The 25,666-nt window shown below is 43.9% G+C and overlaps 1 protein-coding gene across 8 annotated transcripts; it reads right to left on the bottom strand.

Moving 5' to 3' along the window:
- Nucleotides 1–214: 214 nt before the first annotated feature.
- Nucleotides 215–23,415, bottom strand: EWSR1 (EWS RNA binding protein 1). 8 transcript variants are annotated; one of them, XM_077308872.1, is made up of 19 exons: nt 23,290–23,415; nt 17,409–17,445; nt 17,186–17,237; nt 16,535–16,658; nt 16,225–16,242; nt 12,770–12,956; nt 12,056–12,220; nt 10,425–10,636; nt 9,414–9,597; nt 6,630–6,664; nt 6,047–6,079; nt 5,060–5,178; nt 4,663–4,792; nt 4,092–4,214; nt 3,806–3,980; nt 3,174–3,271; nt 3,030–3,095; nt 670–922; nt 215–443 (listed from the first exon to the last, which is right to left on the bottom strand). In XM_077308872.1, the coding sequence occupies exons 1-19, from the start codon at nt 23,300–23,302 to the stop codon at nt 404–406; spliced, it is 2,064 nt and encodes a 687-aa protein (XP_077164987.1). In that variant the 5' UTR covers nt 23,303–23,415; the 3' UTR covers nt 215–403. The 8 variants fall into 8 exon arrangements, with proteins under 8 accessions (XP_077164987.1, XP_077164986.1, XP_077164989.1 ...); XM_077308871.1 differs by having other exon boundaries at nt 6,630–6,667; XM_077308874.1 differs by lacking the exon at nt 16,225–16,242.
- Nucleotides 23,416–25,666: the final 2,251 nt, after the last annotated feature.

A 25,666-nucleotide genomic window follows, 5' to 3' on the forward strand; every position in this document is an offset into this window, starting at 1 on the left:
CATGCTGAGCGCTGCGTTTATAAACATTTGCAATTTTATTTAAAAAACATCACAACCATTAACATTGTTACAGGTAAGTTTTCCACCTCCTGGCTTTCCACAGATTTACTGAGCATGCTCACAACAACAGTTTCTCATTGGTTTTTAGTTAAACAACCATTTAAAAAAAAGGAAGGAAAGAAAGAAAGAAAGAAAAAGAAATAACTCGGCACACTACCATTTAACTTTGTTTTAATGTTTCTCCACAAATGGTGAAAAATACTAAGTACAGACAAGGAATAATCATAATGTTGTGGGCAACATTATAAATATGGAATTATAAATTTAAAACATTTTTTTCTGGTTTTAAAAAATAAATCTGGTAGTAAATGCAGTCCTGCAGGGGGAAGGGGGTCGGCTGCCCCTAGTAGGGCCTGTCTCTGCGCTCCTGGCGATGCTCTCCCCTGTAAGAAAAAGGCAGAAGGGGTCAGGGGCTCAGACAGCTTTTCCAAGCAGGCCTTTCGGCCAGAAATCCCAATCAGAAGAGGATTCTATGATCAACCACCACAGACACATTACTTCCCCCTCCCCGGTGGTTCTCACTCGGAGCTGCCCTCTCCCCTCCTGGCAAGCTGCTCACACACACACTTGCCGATGCCATGCCAGTGCCCTCGCCTGCCCCAGTCATACTTGTCCATTTTTCCTGGTCCTCCACGTCTGCCGCCTCTGCCTCCCATCTGCTCCATAAGCGGTCCGGGTGGGCCCCCAGGTCCTCCTCGGCGGCCCCCTCCAAAGCCACCTCGATCCATGCCCCGGCCACCTCTGAATCCGCCTCTGTCCCCGCCACGACCGCCGCGGAACATTCCTCCAGGGCCACCACGATCCATGAGGCCTCCCCGGCCTCCTCTCATGCCACCAGGGCCACCCCTGCCGCGGTCACCACCTAATGCCAAAAAAACCCCAGCATCAGTCATTCCAGTAAAAGGGTCGCCAAGTGGGGGGCAGCACCAGGCAGGCTGCTGAAGACCTGCCCCCCCCAGTGTGCTGCTGAGCTTAACTAGGGGGGGTTCCAGCCACCTTCACCTTAGCCAACAGGACACCTGATCCTTCATCCCATGACAAAGGAGCAGTGGCAATGGACACAGCTGCAAAATAAATGTCAAGCACCAGAACGCCAGACTTCTGGAGCACTTATGCCCTTCATACACAGCCTCCGCAAGGAAGATCCAAGAGGGAGGTTATTTCAGTCTGGTTCTCTCCTCCCCCCACCCCAAATCCCTTGTAGTGCTGAACTGTTCCTAACAGATGCAACTGAAGGAGGAGTGGTTCCTGGGGATAATTCCCTCAGATGGAACAAGGATTCAGAATGCCCAAACAAGCTGTCATTTGCACAACAGAAATGGGAATATGAGAGGCAGTGCCTCTTGCACGTCCTTCTTCCCTGTACCCCCAAATTCGGCACTGAAAGTACATTAAGAGTCTGTGAAATGGCAGTGAGTGAGCAAGTTGGATGAGGTCTGAGAGATTTAACAATGTGACTCAATAGACAGAACTATTACTCAATAAACCCTGGCACAGAGGCGCGGAACCAGCTTTTGGGCACGAGCTTGAAGCTGGTGGAGGGGCATGAACAGGCAGGCCATAATTACGGGGTGATTTGCTTAGCTCTTCCTCAAGGGAGCACTGAAACATGATCGCAGACACCTTTAGCACACAATTTGGGTAGGTGGCAAGAGGTTTCGTGGCACAGAACCTGGGAGAAAAGCAGGAACGAGGTGCAAGGCTGAGCATTTTATTAGATCGAGGTCTCTACGTCTTTTGCTAAAAGCTTCATCAGGGTCCAGTCAAACTTAGTCTGATGAAGAATGCTTGCTCTCGAAAGCTCACGCCTTGAATAAATCTTTGTAGGTCTTAAAGGTGCTCCTGGACTCTGATTTTTTTGAGGGACCAAGGTGTTTGCGCATAGGCTGAAGTGGGAGCACAAAACCCCCATGCAGCCTACAATGGGGCTAACAGGCTGATGCACGGTGATGTACCCCTTGAAGAATTTTGCAGAGGGGCACCACCAACTGAACCACCTGAAACTCTTGAATGGCACACTCTCAGTGGCGCATTGCACATACGTTCCCCCAAAGCCAAGACCCTTGAGGCCCGCCTGGTACTCCAACAAGCAAGAGTCCTTGCCAGGAGCTATACTGCTTTCCTAGAATCACAAAACAGTAGGATGAATTCAAGGTAATCTCAAATATACTTAAAGTTATGTCAGCTGCTTTGACAGTGGGGAAATGACACAGCTAGTTCCTCACCAAAAGTCACTGGAGCCCCTGCCAGCCTTCCCAAACTGCCCTGATGGGTGAGTAGAACTGGAGCCAGGCAAGAGTAGCTGACAGGGGAGGGCCAAGAGGAGAAAGTTCCTGCTAACAAATATTTAATACCCTTCCAATCCCAGCCACAGATCCTCATATACCGTGTATGCAGACCCAGTTTGCGGGGGGAACATGATGTACATATGCCAACTGTCCTAACTCGTGAGACACGTATCATTGACATGGCTGGCTGTGGAAGTTGCCAGTGACAGCATGTGCCTGTGTGAAGCTCCTGGCTGCCATTTAAGTGTCACAAGTGGTCTTAAGGAGACGCTAATTGTGGCTGGGGGTTAGGCTGGGGCAAAAGTTCATTCTCATTCATGGCCAGGCCCCACACAAACGGAGGCTCCAGACCCTGAAGACTACCAGTTTGGGCACACTGCTTTTCCTCCACCACTCAGCAGCCACACCTTCCCCCGATGATTACATGGGTGCAAGCTTTGCCCCCCAGGGGAGAGGGCACCAAAAGCCTGGAGCCTGCCCTGAGAACAGCCTGAGATTCACCCAATGTAAGCTCCCACCGCCAGTATAAATTCCTGCAAGAGAACATGTCCATGGTCAGTGCTTCCAATCATCATTGGTAATCGTATGACAGCACGTGAGACAGACTCACCTGCCCATTTATTCTTGCAGAAGTGTATACACAAACGAAGGAAAAATATACCACCTGTGCAATTCCCTTACCACTATTATTTGTCCCGTATATGAGCCCTCTAAGTGGCAGCGGTTTTCCAAGCAAGAATCCAGGACCTTGTGAACATCACATAAGCAGAGATCAGTGTCAAATAGTCCAACTCCCACCCCAGATCACTGACAATAGGAACATACCTGGAGGGGGGAAGGGTGGGGGAAGAAAGCCTTCTGGTTTAGGAGCCTTGCACTGGTTGCATTCTGTTCTCCAGGCAAAATTCTGGTTTCCACAGCCCCTAGAATGAACCAGCAGTCAGTGAAGATGCCAAACAGGTGCCTGAGCTTCACGTACAAAAGCAGAGGCCAAAAAATAAAAAATAAAAATAAAAAAATAAAAAGGGGGGGGGGGCAAAAAGCAGACAGGCAATGGCCTCATTCTCAGCACTGGTGACCAAAGCATGTCTGGGTAACTAAAAATGGACTTTTCCCACTTGCAAAGTGGGTACTGTTAAGATCGACCACCCCCCAGAAGCTAGGAGACAGGCTGAAAGAAACACTGCTGCCAGGCCTGCCAGTAACAACAATGACCTTAAGTTCTGGGGGCATTCAAGGCAAGGAATTAACCTCTGGATGTGTGGACAAGGTGTATGGAAAGGTGAGGTGATAGGGCACTAGCAGATCCAAGAAGGGAAACTTGCCACTGTCTTACTGTAAATACCCTCCAAGTATCATGGGGTTCTACTGAGCATGACCATAAAAGTACAGTTTGTCCAGTTATGCAGCCACTGGTGCACAAAAGCCATTAGGTATTAAGTAAGCGCATGGCTTACGGGTTGGGGCACTGCCAGTCTCCTGCTCGGTGTTGGACATTTCCGCCACCCGAAGGGTTTCCTCTTGATCCTCGTGGTCCTCTTGGTGCAAAGCCACCTCCGCGGTCACCACCTCTGCCTCCCATGCGGCCCATTGGACCACCAGGGCCACCTGGGCCACCAGGAACTCCTGGACCTGGAAAATGAAAAAAAAGAGCTTAGTTGTTTCATGCACACAATAAAGGCTCCTTAGTTGATAGCCAATCCATGGTCCTCAGGTTAAGGAACATCATGCCCCAATGGTTACCTCCACGGAGAGGGGGAGGCATGCCACGGGGCTCACGAGGGGGCATTCCTCCTCTCAGGCTGTTCAGTGGCATCTTCTTCCGAGCAAGAGAGACTTTAAGTTTGCTCCCTTGAAAATCTTTACCTGGGAACAAAACCGATAAGAATTGTATTATCAACATTTCTAACAGAGGGAAAGACTTAAATGGCATCTATATCTATTTAAGTAGCTTCCTCTTTGAGGCCAGATGACTTACTATTCTGAGGGGAAAAACTGATTTCAGTATTTCATAGTTCCCTCTGTTGACACATCAACCTTTACACACTAAACTCAAATAATCAGCACAATGTAAAAGTTTTACTTATCACAAAAAGGCCTAAGATTCTGATAACGCACACACACACCCCGCCACTGGCACCCGGGATTTCAGCTGGCAATGCCTGTAAACTCAGTCCCATTAATATATATGGCTCATACTGCACTGTTCCTGTAGGATCACCTGCCTCAGACCAACCCTGTGAAATGTTTCCTGCATAATTATGCCTATGTGGCACTCCTACACCTTTTCTGAGCCACAGGTTAGTGGACTTACCATCAAGCCATTCTACAGCTGCTTTGGCAGTGGGCGGGTCATCGTAGCACACAGTAGCATCCCCTTTTGGCTTTCCTGTATCCTTGTCAAGGTAGATTGTGATCATTGGCTGTCCATTTCGTTTGTTCATCTAGGTTAAAAAAAAACATGCACGGGTGGAACTGGATTCTAACTTTAAGCAAGTGAGTCCACACCTCCCGCCACACAAAGGATTCTGAAGCCTGTTGTAATTAAGACGTTAAATTCCTGAATGAAAGGCAGCCTTGGGATGATGAAAGAGGCATGGAATAGCCAGTAAGTAAAAGTACAAACAGCTGCTAAATATCAACCAGTCCTACCAAGGAACACAGGCTCCACCTTAACTAAAGTATGGCCTGCAGTCCAGTCCATTGCTCACCTTGACAGCGCCACACTGCTTGAAGAAATCTGTTAGGTCCTCCAGGGTTACATTGTCAGTCAGCCCCTGAACATACACTGAACTGTTGTCAGCATCATCATCTAGGTCTAAAGGTGGGCCTATGGACAAAAAAAAAAATGTTAATGCAACGGTGCTGTTACAAGAACTTCCTTATGAAACCAACTATTCTTAGGGTAAAATGAACCTCAATCCCAGCTCATCCCTTAAAATCATCCACATGGGCTATTTCCCCGACTTTCCCAGAGGGCATTTTGTACTTCCATGAGACTGTCCCCAGCTAGACTCTTAGAAGTCTCTGAATCATTGCAAAATTAGTGGAAGTAGCTGCTATGGGGGAGGGGGAGAGAGACTATGGCATGGCAGCACCCAAGAGCATTCAAGATCAATGGAGTCCTTCTGAGTTGCAGCTGAGATCTGTTTGCAACACATGACCTGATGAACAGATCACCGAGATAAGGGCCTTTCCCCCACGCAACCCCCTTCACTGTACTCTAAAAAGCTGCTCCAAGTTGGAGGTCTCCCTTAATAGCATTGAATACAACATTGTGAAGTGGAGACAGATACAGGCAAGAGTCGTTCAGCATTAACTTCCATGTCTGATGTGGCACTACTCCAGGGCCAGCCTTGCAAAAATACCATTATTGTTGTTAAGAGTCCAGTAGCACCTTTAAGACCAATAAAGATTTATTCAGGGCGTGAGCTTTCGCGTGCAAGCACTCATCAGACTATGAACATATTACAACATAGCCTGACGAAGAGTGCTTACAGTTGAAAGCTCATGCCCTGAGGTGCTACTGGCCTCTGATTTTATTGAGCTACTTCAGACCAACACGGCTACCCATTTGAATCCATTGTTGTTGTTGTTGTTGTTTTTAAACAGCACTTTATTACAAGCAAGAAGTCATTGAAGCAAGCTGGAAAACTAGGTGCAGTCCATCTAGGGGGTTAGGATAGAGAGCAACTTACCTAAATCGAGATCTGGTCCTTCATCCATGTGTCCTGCCGCCCCAGGGGGAGAAAAAATCACAGAAGGCATTGTTAGTACACGCCTTGCAGGCTATTTTACCAACACACACACAACTACCTATTTACAACCGCCATTTGATGGCATGTGTTAAAACTCAAAATTGACCAGCACTGCAAAAAAGAAAAAACTTGCAATGCACACCCTTTATTTGTCGCTGGGATCAGCTTGCTACTTTTAGCAGCCTTTTAAAACCATGACCTGATATTACACTTGGTTAAAGGGGCGTTCTTGGGCCAATCAGTGCACGTTTTTCCAACGTTATTTTATTTTAAAAAACCAAAACCTCTTATACGGTTCCTTCCCCAAATTACAGAAGTAGTTTCTCTCAAAACTTCATCACCCTTTGTTCTGTAACCATAGGTTAAAACCTCATAGACCCCTAGGCATTGCCGGCAGTACCCATTAAAAGTCATGTTGCATTATGGCATTTTAACCACTTATGGAAAAAAAATATTTATGGCTTTTATTTTCTGGCTGCATTTTTTTTTAAACACTATCCCATTGTAATGCTCAAAAACTTACCACCAGGCTTATTGAAGCCACCTCGCTCTCCAGCGCTGCTGGGGGGATAAACGAAGAAATGAAGGCCTTTCCCTTTAATAAGCCAGTACCGCTCGGAGCCTCTGGGGCTCACTGGGAAGAAGGGCACTGGCTAAACATATCCAAACAATGCATCTGTCTGTCTGTCTTTCTGTCTCTCATCTCGTCACTAGGCCTTTCTTCAGGGCAGCTTGTTCAAATCTCCTTTACACACGTAACCTTTGCTTGCCTGGGTTTAGACACCCCACTCCGGCAGTTGGACACTTTTGTTGGTATTAACAATGCAATACCTTGCCACGAAAAAATAAAAACTGCGCCTTTTCATGTTTATTGTGAAAACAAGATTGCCTGCTACTCAAGTCCCTCCTCCTCATGCATATGCAAAGTTGCACCCTCAGCCTCTTTGTGGATGGGAAAGCAAACCAAGTTCTTGGGAGAACCTTTAAACATTTAACAGTTTGGAAAAACAAGAAGAAAACAGCAAGCCCTAGAACACAATTCTGATGACAGTCACTAAATCTTTCCATCTAACTCCATACATTCAGGCCTCACTACCGGATTTAACAGTGTCTGTGAATGAAGAGCTTTACAGAATAAACCAGGGTTTAAAGGTCTAGGGGTGCAACTTTGCAGACACAACACAAAACGCACCACAAAAATCAGTGCACTTTAAATTTAGTACAGGGTGATGGCCACAATTTTTTTTAAACTTGTGGGGAACTTGTGTCTGATCAGTCAAAGGCCACCAAAAATGGCACCGGGGAGAGGATGTGAGAAAAGGGAACTATTTGTACAGTATTCAGAGGAGGGAAAAGGTCAGCAATCTATTAGCAAGTATTGCACCTTTAATCCGTAAAAGATTTATTGTACACAATTCCAAGCTGTTGCATGCAGCTTTGCTTCTTTTGTTAAAGTATATATACCATTATATGTCATGTTTCCCTTTAACAGAGGTTTACACTTTAATGTTACACAATTCTAAAGTTTATACCTCCCCTCTAATTTCATTACCAAACATCAAGTACTGTATGCAGTTACCAAAGTTACAGAAGATTTCCATTTATACAATGAACACATTTGGTTAAAAATATTCTATGTATATTTTTTCCTCTCCATATGGACACCGTGTCTAGTCCCACTTTTCATTATGCTGCCGGCTGAGTACTGAGTACGGGTACTTTTTAAGTACTGAAGTGTATACAAGGCTCTCACTTTGTAACCTGTAGCATATAAATGCGACAAAGCATGTTAAAAAGTTTCCATGTTTAACAGCCAGTGAAAATATAAAAAATATTGAGGCAATGAAAAAGGGCATGTTAAGAACATTGGGCTCCTTACCTGCAGGAGACAGACACTGAAATGCATCACCACACCATGGGGAAAGGGCAGATCCCCCCCTCTTCTGCCCCTTTGATGATTAATCTGCTGCTTTATGGAGCCTGTTTGGGCAGCAGAAAAACTGCAGCCCTACAGCAAAATGAGAAAAACCTCCCCCCTCCCCCAGTAAATAATCTATAGATAGTTTTCACTGATTCTACAGGAGCAGTTTTTGTGTACAAGTGTGAAAGTGGAGTGCCCTGAATCAAAAGGGCTAAAGATGGCTTGAAACAAGAGATGTGATGATGATCATTTCAAGTGTCTACGTCTACTTTAAATACATCTAGGAACACCTTACAGATGAAATCTTTTACACAACTAGGGAGCCCTTTTCCATTCAAGCCAATTTGTAAGGGTTAAATTCTTCAACATGTTAAATGGCTTGGTCATTAACTGAACAGGTTTTAAAATAAAAGCAGTTGGGCTTCAATAAAGACTTTAAACCATTGGGATCCATTTACTCAAACTATGCAGAGTGGCAAATCTGTAAGATGAAATGTATTTGAGGTGAGCAAGAGCAATCAAGTTTTCACCACAAATCACCTTTCGGTACTCATATCCCTTCGCTTTTGCTTAAGTGAACACTCTGCATAGCTTTAAACTATGTTGTCTAAATGGATGGAACACACACAAACAGACACCCTTCATTTAGCCTCATTGACCACACCTTAATAAACTGTTAAAAGGTAACTGAACCTGACCAAGCAGGCTTCCCAAACCAGATTCTGCCAGTTACAATGGCCAACCTGATTTAGAACACCTGAGAGCTCCAGTGGGGAGCTGTGTTCAGACTGGACGGGTCTTTTAGCACAGTGCTTGTTTCTCTTCTAAGTCTAAAGCAACCTGCACACACACAGTGGTCACACTAGAGCGCTGGGCTTCAAGAGAACAATTAATCACCATCCATCCAGCTTTGACACTAGCTCAAAGAGCTACTGCCAAGAGCCAACACAGCTAGGGCGAGAAAACGCTTTACAAAAGCAGAAGACACCATAGTACATACCTGTAACATCAAAGCCCAGTGAAGGGGGGAGGGGGAAACACAACATGTGGACTCCTTTGGAAGGGGTGTGTGTGTTCAATCCAAAGACTTAAACCCACAGAGGATTTTCCCTCTGTTTAACCATGAAGGGATCTGAAAGCTTTGCAATTTTAATACCCAGAACCCTGATCTCCAAGCCCCAATCAATTGCAGGCAAAATACATCCTGCTCCTACTTCCCCTTGCAAGGCACTTCTATGGATTCACTAGTAGTATGTCTACTTGCTATTAATGGATATTCTCCATAGAGAAGTGATTTTGCATTTACATCTTTCAGCCCTTCTTTGTACTGCACATCCTATAGGGTAAAACCATATTAGATGAGAAGAAGAAAAGGTTTGCTCTTACCCCAATCCACCGCGGCCGCCTCCTCCCCGCCCACCTCTGCTCACGCCTCCACGATCAAAGCCCCCTCTGCCCCTGCCCCGGCTATCAGGGCCGCTCATGCTCCGGTTTTCTCCTGGGCCCGAAAAACCTCCAGAATCCTGGCCATACACACCCATGCTGCTGGGATGGTCCTGACGGAATGAACCTGTGGAACAGCCAATGCGACATTAAAGAGGCACCATTCATTCCCACTCTGCACACATCTTCCAAACATGATCTATTTAAAATTTATATTTAGCTTATTTATATTGTAAACTACCATGAATTCTGCAAGGGAGAAATGTTTTAAGTAAGTTTTACTAAATGTTTTAAGTAAATTTTAACATGCAGCTGATATCAACAGTCTACAGTAAAGACAAGCCATTAGGACTACTACCAGATATGCAAAACATCCAGAACTGGAAATCACCAAGTACACATTTCAGCTCTCCTTACATTCCTGTACTTCGCTATACCCCGTGGCTAGTATAGATCATCATAGTTTTCCTGAGGACTAAGTATTCTGGCAGAACAAAGGCTGAAGATTATTTGTAAATTGCCTAATTAGATACAATTAAAACATATTCAATAAAATCAATTACAATAATAAAATATAATTTTAGCCCCCTCCCCTTCACACACCCCACCACCTACCCCAGACGGGAGTTGACATCAAATACAAAACTTCTGATCGCCCTGATCTTAACCACATGCCAGGTGGAAGAGTGCCATTTTACAGGTCATAGAGAATTTTTAACAGTTCTGTCAGAGCCCATAGCCCAACCAGCAATTCATTCCACCAGGCTGTAGCCTGGGCCAAAAGGGTCAAGACCAGGTGCTCATCCTTGGGGCTAGGGCTCACCAGAAAAACTAAACAGGAGCTAGCTGAAGCAGATGATTCAATCCCCAAGATACCATGCATTTTTAAAGGAGGTTCTGTTTTCTCAAAGTCCCCACAACTACAAATTTAGAAGTTCAACAGGGCTCACTCACTTTGTTGCCCATAGCTGCTGCTCTGTTGGCTGTACTGGCTTGGAGCCTGGCTGTACGATCCAGTTGGAGGTGGGTAACTAGTGGGGGGCTGCTGCCCATAGCTTGTCTGCTGCCCATAGCTACTTTGTTGCCCATAGCTGCTTTGCTGCCCATAGCTGCTTTGCTGGGAATAAGAGCTCTGATCGTAACTACTGGGCTGTGATGAGGAATAGCTGAAAAGACATTCCAAAGAACAAGGAAACGGCTCTTAGTAAAACAGTTAAAAACTATTGCAATGCAAACAGGAACAAAGAACAAAGCTGTTACCTAGGCTGTCCAGATGAGACAACACAGAAAACTAGTTCATTAGTACCAGAGATGACATCACAAATGAACACAAAGTTTTTTGGGGGGGAAATCATCCCTCTGGTATGGCCATTAGGAATATTCAGACCGATGTGGAGCACTATTCGTTGTTGGTTACCAAGCACTGGCCTTTTATGAGGTCCCTTCAAGCATTGGGGCATTTTTTTTTTTTTGCTGTATCCTCCAAACTTTTAAAAACCAGTCTCTTTACCACAGCTGTTAACCTCCAAGCTTTTCAATCACTGCTAAACATTTCTAACTATGATATGATACCCTCCCATTCTTCTACTTTGTTACATTAATTTAGAATTTTTTAATAATCTGATTTCTCTTCATCTCAAGGAAGAAAAAGGCCACACCAAGTCCAATAAAGAAAGGTTACGTTCTACTGAGAATGTGAAGTTATATCCCCTGAAGAAGCTTAATGCGAAACAAACATAAAGATGTTTTTCCCTACAAGCACCAGATGTTTTTTCTCCCTATTTTCTTCATCTCTACAAGCATGAAAGGAGAATGGGTGCCGAATAATTCTCCGAACACATCACCTACAGAACTTGGCAGTCTTGAGATAACTTGCCTGACGGAACGTAGCATCATCAGCTCTTTTCTAAATCCAGAAGCCAAGCAGTATCACATGTTATAACTGTGTCCAGTCACACTTCCTGAAGATTACCTCATTATCTGCAGTATCACACTGAGGAGCAGGGGTCTAGAACCTCATGCCATAACAATCGACACTAAAAAAAACTACAATTGATGAGCCAAGGGGATATAAAATGTAGAAGATGTTTCAAACCAAGCTGTTTCTTACCAAGACTTAAAAAGCATCAATACATGGCATAACAAAGGCATGTAACGTTTTCCACCAAGAATCCTAACCAATAGTCTATGGCAGCCTTTTTCAACCTTTAGACTGCGGAGGAGCCTCTGAAATAATTTTTCAGGCTTGGAGGACCCCTGGAAATGTCAGCTGCTCATGCCTTCCTCCTGTCATGCCCCCCAGAAGTAACATGTCACTGGAAGTGACCATTCACCCTCATTTCACTCCTAACAGTACAGCAGCTTTGAAAGAATGGCAGGAGCTGAGAAGACAACCTGGACCACAATCCTACCAACTCTCCCCCTTTGATTTTTATATCCATGGCCTCACCACTGAGCCCTCTGGGTGGAGGCAGTCAGTTCCCTAGCTTGTGGCCAACTCCATTAAGGTAAAAGAGGAAAGGCCATGGGCCCTTGGTTGGGAATCCCTGGTCTATGGGGACAAAAAAAGAATCAGGAAGACTTACCTGGTGGGAGGATAGGATGGAGGTGCAGTAACTGGTTGCATGGGGTAACTGCCAGGCACCTGGTAACTGTAGTTACTCTGTCCATATCCTAGACTGGGTTGGCTGTACCCCGTTGTACTTGATTGAGGCTGGCTAGTCTCAGCAGGCTTACTGCCATCTTGGGGTCTAAAAATTAAATTCAGCAATGAGGACATATCTTGCACCAAGACTGCACATTCTGCCCATAGGTCTACCACTTTTACTGGCAGGTGGAATTTGTGCCCCAAGAAATAATCCTATGTCCATGAAGATTCTCTTTATAAATTATCTGCAAGCCAGTAAATGTTTAGATCATTTTGGACTCATTAAAATATGACTTGGCAAATCCTAGTACAATGAAACTGACTGATCTACCTCACCTCTATTTATTCAAACATACCCTCCAGGTAGCTCAGGGATAGAAACGATTTTCTTCTGCCCATTTACACTAGCCATTCTATGTGAGGCAGTTGGCTAAGTGTGACTGGCCCATGGCCATCGAGGGAGTTTTAAGATACATTATGGACTGAACACACACCGTCTTCCTCCAAAACCTAGCTGTCTAATATGCTAATCTGTATCTAGCATAAACTCTCAGCAAAACAGTGGACACCCAGAGAGGGGTATATCATTGTTGGGAAATATATTTACCGCCCCACAAGCCAAAGCTTTAATTAGTCGATGTCTATATGGTACCTTGCAGGTGTAGATGTTGCTGGTTGCTGCCCATAAGTGGGGTAAGCAGGCTGGGTACCATAAGCTGACGGGGCAGCATAAGAAGCCTGGGTGGTAGTGACCGTGGCTGTGGTTGCATCGTAAGCAGCAGTTCCATACCCTTGGACAGGCTGACTGTAAGCTTGGGGGGCAGTTGGGGCAGTATAGCCTGGAAGACAGAGAAAAAGATCTTTATACACATGTACTTCTTGTCACTTTGTGTTTAGCCTCTTTCCTTCCATCAGTAGAAATAAACAAAAATACCTAGCAGAATTAATGAGATAACACAGGCTCTAACTCAGAAGTAGAATACTTCAAAGTGCTAACAGTACCCTGCCAAAGCTAGTAACGTTGCACATTATAAAAGAATCAGCACAGAAGCCCTTCAAGCAGCCACTGCTGACAAAGCAGGACTGCAGCCCTAGCAAATGGCAAACACATAAAATACATGGTTCCCAGGATGCCACAGCCTCATCTAATGTTGCTATGAAACAGGCAAGTTCCTCTAGCTTAGAACACAATATGATTTCAGTTCACTAAGTGGCAGAGTGACTAGATTTTCAGCAGTTTGGTTTCATTACCATTTAAAACGGTAATGATATTTCTCATTCATACTCTCTCAAACTGGCGTGGCCATGGGTTATTGCCTAGTCTGCTCCCGACCACCAGTAAAAACATATGCAAACCAGGAAAGATTTTGGCACAACCATATCTTTGTTAAGGCTGCATTAAACTAACACTTAAAAAAAAACATGCCATTACCTATCAGCCAGTCGTTTTTTTTTCTCTTTTACCTTTCTGTAAATGCTTTATATATAATAAATAATAAAACTATTTTTTAAAAAAACATGCCAGAAGTTACTGTCAAACTAAAACAAGTATGCCCACAGCCTAATAAATTCCCTGCCATGTATGTGGGTGGCAGCAGTACCATCACAGGAGTAATGGAAACATGATGTCCTCTCTGAAAGTCATATTTGCCATTAAAACTAAAGTAAACAAGATTTTATTCGCTGCTACTCTGAAAAAGCACATGTGAGAGATAGGAAGCACAGTACGAACACACACCCCATAATGATTAGGTAAGGGCTGCAACAGGGTCTCTCTTTTTTTTAAAAAAGCACTTTTAAACTTGAGTAGCACTACATTATTGAGGAAACACTATTCGAATCACTGTACTGAAAGCTACTATCTCAAAATAAGTTCTAAGGTTAATGGCTACACTTGAGCAGAGACTAACTACAAGTAATGTGAACTAGCACATTATGGCCAGGGGTCATTAACACTGAAGATAACCCAGAGAGGCTTCCTGACAAGATTACAGATAAAATTAATTTCACCCACAAGATTCAGCTTTATGTGCATTAACATCCCAAACACTGAAAGGTTTACCATCAACTCCCAAGACTATATATATTGTATTTAAAAATGATCCTTTAGCCCACAATATATATAGGAATATAAAGATGTCAAAACTCAGAAACCTGAAACCATTCAGTAAGATTGTTGAAAACACGAATTAAGAAAAACTGAACATACAGTAACTATCCCAGAACTTCAATTTACTATTTTTAAAAAGAGACATATAATGTTCCATACATTAATCTTGTTTGGAATATAAACCACAGTTTATATGTCCCTCAGTAAAAGGAAAAATTATAAAAAATGGTTCTGGATTGCACATGCCACTAGTCAGCACCTGAAGTAGTTTTTTAGATCCTGAGCAAAACACGGATCTCAGGAATAGCGTTCAGAATATAATATCTGCTTTTCTAATGGAACCTAAGGTGTTCATGTACTTGCAAGATATATTCTACAGTGAACTGACATAGTCAAAACCAAGTTTTATACCTTCAATGGACAAAGCTAAACAGTATGTTTTTCTAAATACTTCCACCCAGGGTCATCAATTCTAGGCTGTAAACACAGGACAAGGGTTAACTAAGGATTTTGGCACGTTCTGTTAATTTAACTACTAAAATAAAGGTATAGCACCAATTTACATCTTAGAAGATGTAATAAATCTCTTCTATTCTTCAAGCTTCAAAAAACCCCAGAAATGGCATGATCATGCAGAATATGGTTAAGAACTGTGTACATGCCCATGTGGGGCCCCTTCCCCTTCCTATCCCCTCTAAGTCCATCATTGGCCATTTGGGGGGAAATGGGTTGACATGGTCATACATGGTCTTAACAGCCAATAAATATTTAATAAATTTAAAATATATATAAAAAATTAATTTCCACCCATTCAAGAAACCCTTCCATGGCTGTCAGGAAACCATGATTGAGAAATATTTTGGCTCCAATGCTTAGAACATTATGTGTTTCCCTCCCCACCTGCTAAATCTACGAAAGTAGGGAATGGAACCAGTGAAGGACTGGATGTTGTCCAACAAGTGGGTGTGTGAAGGCCTGATGATATAATGCATTTACAGAAGGAAAGGTACTTGTTCGAAATTATGTTGGGATTTAGGGAATGGAGCCTCTAAATTCTTGGGCACAGTGCAGAGTATATTCTGTCTGTCTAGAATAGGCTGTTTCACACAGCAAATCCTAGGAACACATATGACATCATGGGCTCAAGAATATTCTTGCCAGTTATCTCAGAACCTATTCCATTTCCAAAAAGGCAGCTCTAGCAAGACTGAAGGTTCTAAAAAACTAAAACCTATTGACCTATCAGTTTTGTGAAGGCGAACAAAACTCAAAGCATTTAAAAGTAATTGTGTGATAATGGTGCATTGTTTTTATTCAGCCCAAGCTGCCTGAACCACTCTTTAAAAGCCTGTAATCTGCTACACAGAAGTATTGATTTTAAGTACAATGGAAAAGACATGCTGTTTCAAACAGTAGCTGGATGCTATTAGCCAAAAATGTTCTTGCATGCATTTTTAATTCAAGCCATAGGATCTAGTGGTTAATGTACATCTTTCAAAGTTTGGCTGTTTGTTCAGGACATCAAAATAAAACATCAGGATGAACAGAACTCCAGTTTGAACAGCACAAGCAAAATAATTTACAGAACATTTATGAGGACACTGAAATACATGTCTTAAAGAGGAACCAATAACATGGAACATGCAGAGATGTTAGCAACTGCTGAACATGTCTACTCATGCTGTTCACCCTTTAGGAAACCGTAAAGACCACCAAGTTCAGTTAGGCTGAATACCCTGGTCCTCAATTGTCATTTTGATACATGAGTTATATCTATACAGTTACATATTCAGAAAGAGATCACAAAATTAAATTATTTATATAGCTATGGGGTTTATAAATTACAAACAGCAAAACTGAATCGCCCTGCATTATTACAAGTTATTGTAAGATTTGTTATTGTTATTACTAGAATAAAAATGCCTAAAGGGTTAACATCATAAATTTAGACAGGATGAACAGCATTTTCCATGCAAAAGTGAGCAGGATATTCAAACCTGTACTGGTCCCTTCTACTGTGGAAGGCACAAGACAAGAAGTAGAGGGCATACCATCAGAACAGGCAAGCAATCCTCAAGCAGTAGAAATATTTAGAAAACCACAGTACTGGCACAAACGATACCAGTACTCTCTTCCCATTAGTACAACTTCAGGATCTGACCAGCAATGCCTCAATCTGCATGTTATTTAAAATATTAACATGAAATTTCCTTGCAAATATTAACTTCCCACCCTTCCGTGAGGTTAACCCCCTCTCCCGTCCCAATGAAATGAAAACAGGCTGCAAGGCAGGAGGCCCAAACATACCAGTTGGAGGCTGCCCATAGGAACCTGCATATGCAGTCTGTCCATAAGTTGCAGTTGTCTGAGCCTGGGTATAGCTGACATCGGTAGGCTGTCCATAAGTCCCATAGCTTTGCTGCCCATAGGCCTGTCAAACAGAGGAAGAGGATTTCACTGGGTACTGCACCCTGTGTTGTATGCCACTCACTGTCAACTTCCAACAAACCAAATATTTTAGCTTAATGACAAATATTTCATTTCTATGACCAAGTCCCTGACTAATTTAACATTCCCCTTTGCATGGAAACAGGTATGCCTCAGTTGAATGCAGGTCTGACAGCTACCACAATAGCAAAGTGCTTGTGTTTTTGAAGATAAGCGCTATGATGATTGTTACTTCCTTTACCCCCTTACAGGACATCCTGGAGGGCACCAAACTTGCTCCCTTATAAAGCTAGAAGGAAGGGTTAGGGGCAATGGTGATGGAGAAACAGTAATCTCAGGATCACAAAACGGCACCTCCTAAATACTTATGGAATGACTGCAGAAATGTATTCTTAAGCAGTTTTATTAATTTGTCCGATAAGATATTTTAGATTGCAGTGATAAGTCTTTATTTTAAATAAGTTGGTTCTGTTGCTTTCGCAAGGGAAACTATCTACACTTATAGTTTACCTGGGTGGTCTGTGCATATCCTTGGGTTGGCTGAGCTGCATAAGCAGTATAGCTGAAAAAGAATACAAGCAATGTGAAGACGCAGAATATACTGATAATAATTTAAGGCTGTAAAAAAACTAAGCACAATCCACTTGCAATTACATCAAAGTGCCCTTTAAAAAAGAAGCCTAAATGTTACTTGCAAAATATACTGTTTTCATCCTTGCAAAGGCCAACTTACCCCTGCTGAGCTGCTGCTTGGCTGTAGGTACTATAGTCTGTGGGTGATAATACAGAAAAAAAAGTATAAGATGGGGAAAACAATTCATTATATCAAACAAAAGCTCAGAAATGTTACAACCACCCTCTATTTTTAATCTGAAAAGCACCCCCAGGATTTGGAAATCTGTGTACACAAAATGTTAAGTATCTTGGGGCATGCATAGAAGATTGAAACCTTTCAGTTTTGTGAGTTTCCCTGTTATAACCAAGAAACATTCAAGGAGCACCCTGACTACATCAATACATTTTTAGAATGCCATTAAATACTACTGTTATGCTCTTAAAAATGATTCTCTTAAATTAATTCTATGCCAAATATAGAATTCTAGAATTGGAAGGGGCCGTACAGGCCATCTAGTCCAACTCCCTGCTCAGTGCAGGATCAGCCTAGAGCATCCAGGATAAGTATCTGTCTGTCTACTACTTGAAGTCTGCGAGTGAATTCACTACCTCCTTAGGGAGTTAATATGGTGAAACAAGTAACCAACAGACTGAAAAAGACTCCCAAGTTGTTCAAAATTCATGTGTGAAAGACACAAAGGCACCAAAAAGAAAAGTGTCATTGACTTCTGAAATACAAGAAAGTAGGAATAATTTAACCATGACCCATTTGTATTAAAATCCAGGGACACATTGCTGTGAATTAATGTGTTTTCATATTTTCCACTGAAAAATGGGCCAGGCAGTTTCAACTTTATTCTGCTGCCAACTACAGATAGAATTAAACATAGAATCGTTTCTATGTTGACAAAGCTCTCCTGAAATATGCACTTTGATGTGTGTGTTTTTCTGGTGCTATCTCCTGCAGAGATGACAAGTGAATCGTCCAAGTCTTCCAGCACCAGTTGTGTCGAAAGACACCTCCTTGTTCGGCACTGTAACTCAAACTGGATTATGTTGTTTTGGACATATATTCTCTTTCATTCAAGCAGTTGGCTCATTTAAAATATGTAAATATGGTAAGGCTTTAAGAAACTAGGAGAACTAACAATTCTCAATGGCAGGTGTTATTAAAGACATTGCTAACAAGCATAGCCAGAAATCCATACCTGACAAACTTGGGAGTAACTACTTTGTTAAAATCCACAAATACTTTCCCCCATTCAGCATTTAATCTCTACCCTGTGATTCAAACACATAAGTGGTCTGATTCAACACAGCTGATACAGAAATGGTTTTCTAAGGTGTAATTTGTACAAGGTCTTTAGTCACATGATATAAGAATGCAATCCCTTCAAACAACAAAGAGCTCAAGGAAGTCTAACACAAGAGGACAAACGAATACCCAGTGCAAACACCTCAATAAAGAAGTATTTTAGATTTATTTAGATTTAAAAAGGAAAACTGCAAACTTTCATTACTAAAAAAGACACAAAAGGCTTTATTCTTCTGCCCCTCCCCCCACAAATGAGAGATCTTGTCAACTCAGCTTTGCCTGAGTTCCACTTTTAAAAAATCCACTTATCTATGATAGCTATGCAGTCAGGAAGTGTATGGAAAGTCACAACCTTCTGGCAATAGCAAATGAGTTCAATCCAGAGGGACAGCCATATTAATCTGCTGCAACAACAACTTAAAGGTCTTAAAGGTGTCACTGGCACCAAAATTTGTTCCAACAAAAAACAATGTAAGCCTTATGGCTTCATACACAGTTTTTATCTTAGCATACTTTTTTTCACATCACAGTCCTTTTAAACTCTCCAAATTGCTAGTGCCTGATTTTGACTATTAAAAGCAGAGAGAATCTGAGCTGAGTTCACTTCCATTTTTAAGTTCCAAATAACACTGAGGCCTAACTGTCAATATGATTATAATACAAATAACAAGACAGCAATCATTGTTAAAAATGCCACACAAAGCATTCTTAAACATAAATCACAATTTCTACTGGCATAGTACCTGTTTTGCACCATGCAAATATAAACAGTTTAGATTAGATTCAGTTTAGATAAAGTATGTGCATTCAGTTTACCTAAACCAAAACAAACAAACAAAACATTACCTTGCCAGTATTTTCCAAGCCATAAACAGATTTTCTAATCTGTTTTAGCTATGGATAAAACTGACACAAATAAAAGCCAAATTTTCCTGGCTTTTATTTGGGCATATTCAGCTATACCAATCAGCTGTCCCTTTTGCTCATCCCCCCCCCCTTGCAAGCAATAGGGAGTGAAATGAATCACTAAAATGGCTGCTAGCCATTTAAACCCTTCATTATGCAACCTCTACTCCCCCTCCAAAGGGATAAAAGAGAAAGGGATTGCTAAAATGGCTCCCAGATATTTAAACCTGACAGTTGCCAGATGGGCCCATCAAGCTCTTAAGTTTAAATGGCTGACAGCCATTTTAGCTATCCCTTTCGCTTTCCCCCTTCTAAAGGGGGGGGGGGAGAAAGAGTCTGAATGGGAACACTAAAATGCTTGACAGCCATTTAATCTCTTGGTTTTGCACCTTGGCTCAGCACCACCCTGGCTGGCCTCCTTTGCAAGTTAGTTTAAACAGAGCTGTAAGGAGGAGGGCAGCCCAGCATCAACCACAGCACAATGGAGATCTCAGCTGCCATGCCCAGCTGAGCCTGTTATTTTTAATATTATTGATTTTTCTTCTTGGTTCTATTGGACCTGAACAACAAAAGATTTTTTGTGTCCATCCCTAATTAGTGTATTACTAGCTTCCTGCTTCTCGTTAAAGAAGTCCTTATAATTTTAAGACTAGATTCAAAACCACTAACTAGTAACAGCCAACACAGTAACAGAAATCATTGAGGTTAAAGATCATATCATGCCTTGCTCTTTCTATATGGAAGGAGAAGAGAGGACTTATGTACACTTATTATCCTAACATCTTAGAAGTCTTCACTAGTTTGACTTTCAGTGTCTTTTAGGAATGCTTGGTCTTGAGAGTACACACCAGCAATCAAGGTGCCAATTTTACCATTATTACACAACTGACCTATGACGTGCCAGGGGTGCAGTTTCCATCAACCTCAGCCAAGAATTGTGGAAGTTTTTAATGTGCTAACAAAAAGTTTAATGAGGCAAGCAATATGCATCTCATGTAGACAACATGTTTAATTACACTGTAATCCACTGGTATGCTTAACACATACTCACCATTTGTATGTGTCAAAGCTACCTTTTTGAAGCACAACTTAGCTCAGTGGAATTACTTAGATGTAAACAAGCTTTAAGTATTTGCAAGGTGCAAATCTGTTCCATCTAATATTTCTGGTACGCATTGGAGGAGTGTATCTCGTTTAACACCCACTCAGGGTAGCTGTCCCACCCCTGAGTGCATCCTCCTCCAATCAGCTTGCCTGTCTGTCCAAGGGCCAGCCAATCACCTTCTGTCCCCCACCTCCTTCCACTTCCTTCTAAGGCATGGAGGATGCAGATCCCCCGCTGTGTGAGAGCTGTCCCTGCTGGTGAGTTCCCTAATAGTTGCCTGCAAGGGGGGGGGGGCTGTCCACAGAGTACTTCCACTCCATCCTCCTAATCTAGCACCCATATTCCTGAATACAACATGCTTGGTCCCTAGTCCTGAATAAAACTTTGTTGGTCTTAAAGGTACCACTGGATTCAAACTTTAACTACCACCAGGCTTTCACACTAACATCAAACTTTGAATTCCACTGCTACATCGGCCTTAAATTGCCAGAATATCAACAAAACTAATTTGGTTTGTTTAGAGCACACAATCCACACAAAAATCAGTGGCACATCTATTCTCCCTTTTTCTTTCCTCCCAATTACATAGTTTAGTAATTACAGTTTAGTAATATTTGCATCTATGTTTCCAGAGAATGATCCATATGACACCACATTGCCCACATCAATTTTTCAGCTTGCCCTCCTAGAAAGTCTTTCCTGATCACTAGTCTTTCCTATTTTATCGAGTTTTTATTTTACATGTTGTTAGATGATAAGTCATGTCTGACCATCGCGACCTCATGGACAATAATCCTCCAGGCCTTCCTGTCCTCTACCATTCCCCGGAGTCCATTTAAGTTCGCAACGACTGTTTCAGTGACTCCATCCATCCATTTTACATAGTACCATTTTATTGGATACATACATAGAATGCATTTGGAAACTATGACTCCAGTGGCTTCCACCAAAATGTGACCTGACTTCAAGAGCCCTCCTCTTTGGTATACGGGTTTGACCTTCAATCCTCCCCCCCAATACTACTACCTGAGAACTAGTTCTCTTAAAGCAGTGGTTCTCAACCTTCCTAATGCTGTGACCCTTTAATACAGTTCCTCATGTTGTGGTGACTTCTAACCATAAAATTATGCAAGTGTTCTTTCACAGAAATTGAACCGAAACTGACCAATGGCGTGAAGCTCAATTGTTCATGATGATTGGATAGATGAAGTGATTATAAATTGTATATAACTTGGTGGGCACCTTCAGGAGGAGCGGCAGCAGTGGTGGAGTCCCCCTTCCCTGGCAAAGGTACTCGCCCTGCCGTGACCCCTGTGAAAGGGTAATTCGACCCCCAGGTTGAGAACCACTGTCTTATTCTATTTACACAACAAACTTAAGGCAAGGGAAATGATGTTTTAAAAATAAAACCAAAACAGCAAACCCAGCTAGTGGAAATGGAAAGGGATCTATAAGGGAAAGTAGTGTGTTTGAGAGTGAGATCAAGGAGGTAGTCTCCTTCTGATCCAGTGTTGCAGCAGAAGGGTCTCCTTTTAGGGCGGCAGTATGTTAACACAGATATACTTACGTTAAAGCAATTTCCCATCCCTTACTTTACACTCCCTCCCATTCTTTTGGGAATGCAACTAGAAACACCCACACGGATCTCTATTCACACACCTTCTGCTGACTTCACCTTGGCCCATTCCGCACACGTTGGATAACGCACTCTCAATGCACTTTAGAAGTAGACTTCCCTGTTCCTCATAAGAAAGCCCAGCTGCAAAAGCACACTAAAGTCGCATTGTCCCACGTGTGCACAACAGGCCCTTGCTAATTCGCTACATTCCACCGTGCTTTATAATCCATGAGGTTCATCACAACAAACGTTGTCGATCTTGAGAACCGAGGAGGAAAGAAAGGCGCAAACACGTGTTGGCCTTTCGCCAGCCCCGGAGCACGCGAGACTCACGGCGAGCCCGAGGAAACGTTAACTTATCCATCACTTATTGATTTTTGCATTTATATCCCGCCACTCCCCCGTGGCGACTCGGGGAGGCTCACCAAACGAGAACGGCGGCCTCCCCCAGCCTTCTTACGCGCTAAGCTTTAAAGGTGATTAAAACGCACGGCAGGCACCCTCCGGCCGGCCCATCGCCCGAGAGGTTTAAAAACTTGGTCCGAAGGGTCGCGCTGACCTTACCTCACCCCCCCCCAGTCGCCCTGCAGAAAAAGACGCGCAATCAGCGCGCGCGCCTCCCCCAGCCCCCCTCCAATATCCACCCCCCCTCTTTTCCAGCGCGGGGGTGGCTCCCCTGTATGGCCAAAGGCCCCACCTGCGCTAGGCGAAGACATTGTCTCCCACACAGCCACGCGGGGAGGAAAGGCCAAGGCGGCAAGAAAAGCATTAAAAAGGGGAAATTAATCCACTCGGGCGGCGCGGATAACAAAGGCTGGGCGTCACTTCCTAAAGGGGGGGGGCTGCTGCACAGGCCGCGCGCTTCCCGCCGCCTCCGCCTCAACCTCCCCCCCCCGAGGCCTTCCAACGGCCGCCCACCAACTGCCGCCCTCGCGCTCGCTCTGTCGCCCCCCCTTCAACGGGGGGAGGGCACCGTCGCTTTTCTCCCCACGCCTCGAAGGCCCCGGTGTCCTGTCCCCCCCATCCCTGCAGGCCCCGGCCCGGCTTCGCCTCACCCGTCGACGCCATTTTCTTTCCCTCGCCACCGCCTCCACCGTCTTCTTCCTCCTACTCTTCAACGTCCTCCCGGTCTTTCTGCCGCCCGGCGCTGCGCATGCGCCAAACTTGCCCAGCTCGGGGCCGACCACTGGCGGAGCGTTGGGGGGGGGTTCGCCACTCCCTCTGGATTCTTGTTTTAAATTCTCGCCCCCTCCCCGCCGCCCTTGACAAAAAAGGACTATGTGAAAAAGAGAACGAAGAAGGCAAAGGTGGAGAAAAAGAGCGCGGAGTGCTATCAGGTCTGTACGTTTCTGTGCAGCGCTTCTGTACACCCCCTTCCTGGCTGAGGGAATGGCTCCTCCCGACGCGGCTAGGGGTCCTCTTGCAAGAGAGTAGCCGTTTGAGAAAGGCCGAACGGGTGATTCTAGGGAAGGGAAGATGGTTGCTAGTTTGCGCGGAGGGCTGGTCGGAAAGTTAATTGGGAGCCACGATTGCTGAATTAGGCGGAGTCTCAGAAAGGCGTCTTATGTTGACGACTTGGATAATACGCGTCGAACATTTAAATTTTAATTCACTGCTTGCTAGGTGTGAAAGGCAGATGTTTAAGTAGCAGAACAAAATTTGAGTCCAAAGGCACCTTGAAGGCCAACAAAGATTTATTCAAGGCATGACCTTTCGTGTTCACGCACACTTCCTCCGACAATGGAACAGGGATCATAAGAGGACAGATATAAGGAGAGAGTAAATCAGTAGCAAATTAGTAAACAGCATTACAATGTCCCAAATAGGCAGTATGATGATAATTCTTTGCTAGAAAAGCAAATCAGTCCTTTGGGCTCAGTGGCCCTTCACAAAAACGTTGGGGCAATAAAAATGTTAAGGTTGGTGATTAATGGCAGACACTGTCCCAGATGTGGAAATAAGTAACTGGGAAAGTGCCTGCCATTAATCACCAACCTTGTCCGCCATTTTAAGAAAGAACAGGAAAGAGGGCCTGCAGGGAGTCCTGCTCACACCTTTCTAAAACCACCAGTGGACCGGTGTTTAGAGTAGCACCGGTCTGCTGCCACTAACATAGCAGGAAAACAAAACAGGCCAGCTTTAAAAAAAAGAAAACCCATCCAGACTAGCTCATGGGAATATAATCTGTGCATCAAGGGATGCTTCTAGGTTTTAGTGGCCCTTTTGGTTAAAAAGGTATGCAGTGTGCCCTCCATCCCTTTTCTAACTGAGATGGTGGCCTTGAGAACTGATAAAGTGCTTTCGCCAACCCAAAGTAGGCACTGTTGGAGTGCGATTGGGGAAGATACTTACTGGTAGTGTATTTATGAAATGTACACCCCTGTATCATGGCTCAGAAAAAGAGCCATTACTGTGTAGTAGTCAGAACCTCCCCTAGTTCAATCTTGGCGTATTTCAGTTATACCTTTTAAAACAGGGGTAGTCAAACTGCGGCCCTCCAGATGTCCATGAACTACAATTCCCAGAAGCCCCTGCCAGCAAATGCTGGCAGGGGCTTCTGGGAATTGTAGTTCATGGACATCTGGAGGGCCGCAGTTTGACTACCCCTGTTTTAAAAGGTAGCAGATGTTGGGGAAGACCATTCTCCATGGAAGAAGAAGAGTTGGTTCTTATATGCCGCTTTTCCCTACCCGAAGGAGGCTCAAAGCGGCTTACAGTCGCCTTCCCATTCCTCTCCCCGCAACAGAAGCCCTGTGGGGTGGGTGAGGCTGAGAGAGCCCTGATATCACTGCCCGGTCAGAACAGTTTTATCAGCGCCGTGGAGAGCCCAAGGTCACCCAGCTGGCTGCATGTGGGGAAGTGCAGAATTGAACCTGGCTCAGCAGATTAGAAGTCCGCACTCCTAACCACTACACCAAACTGGCTCTCCATGGGGAGGGTCAACTTGATGGACCTATGGCCTGATGCAAATTGTGGGTGGGCACTCACAGGTCTAAACTGGAAGGAAAAGTGGTAAGGCTCACCACAGGAGACCAATCTCAACCTCTGCCAAAGGTTGGGCACGTCTACATTGCAAGGGTTGTGCAAAAAACTTTCCACAGACACATCGATAAGGCAGCACCTGGCCATGAACTCACAATCAAAACGTTGCCATCCTTTGACCTTAACCTGGGTGCTGGCTTTCCCCACGGGCTGCCTGGCCCACAGCGGCCTCTGACATGGTGCGCTGTGTCCAAACAGCTGCCCTGCTGGGACCCTGAACAGTTCCGAAGGGCTTACAAGACAGAGTTGTTCTGCCAGGCCTACACTGGCCTCCCTAACCACGAAACAGGAAATATTCCATCCAAAACACCCACCCGGCCAACAAAATTGCATTCCCTCTATATTAGGTTAATGAATTACAAGCAACATAATTTAATATGTTCAAAAACT

This window comes from Paroedura picta, chromosome 13, assembly GCF_049243985.1.
Source record: "Paroedura picta isolate Pp20150507F chromosome 13, Ppicta_v3.0, whole genome shotgun sequence".
NCBI lineage: Eukaryota > Metazoa > Chordata > Lepidosauria > Squamata > Gekkonidae > Paroedura > Paroedura picta.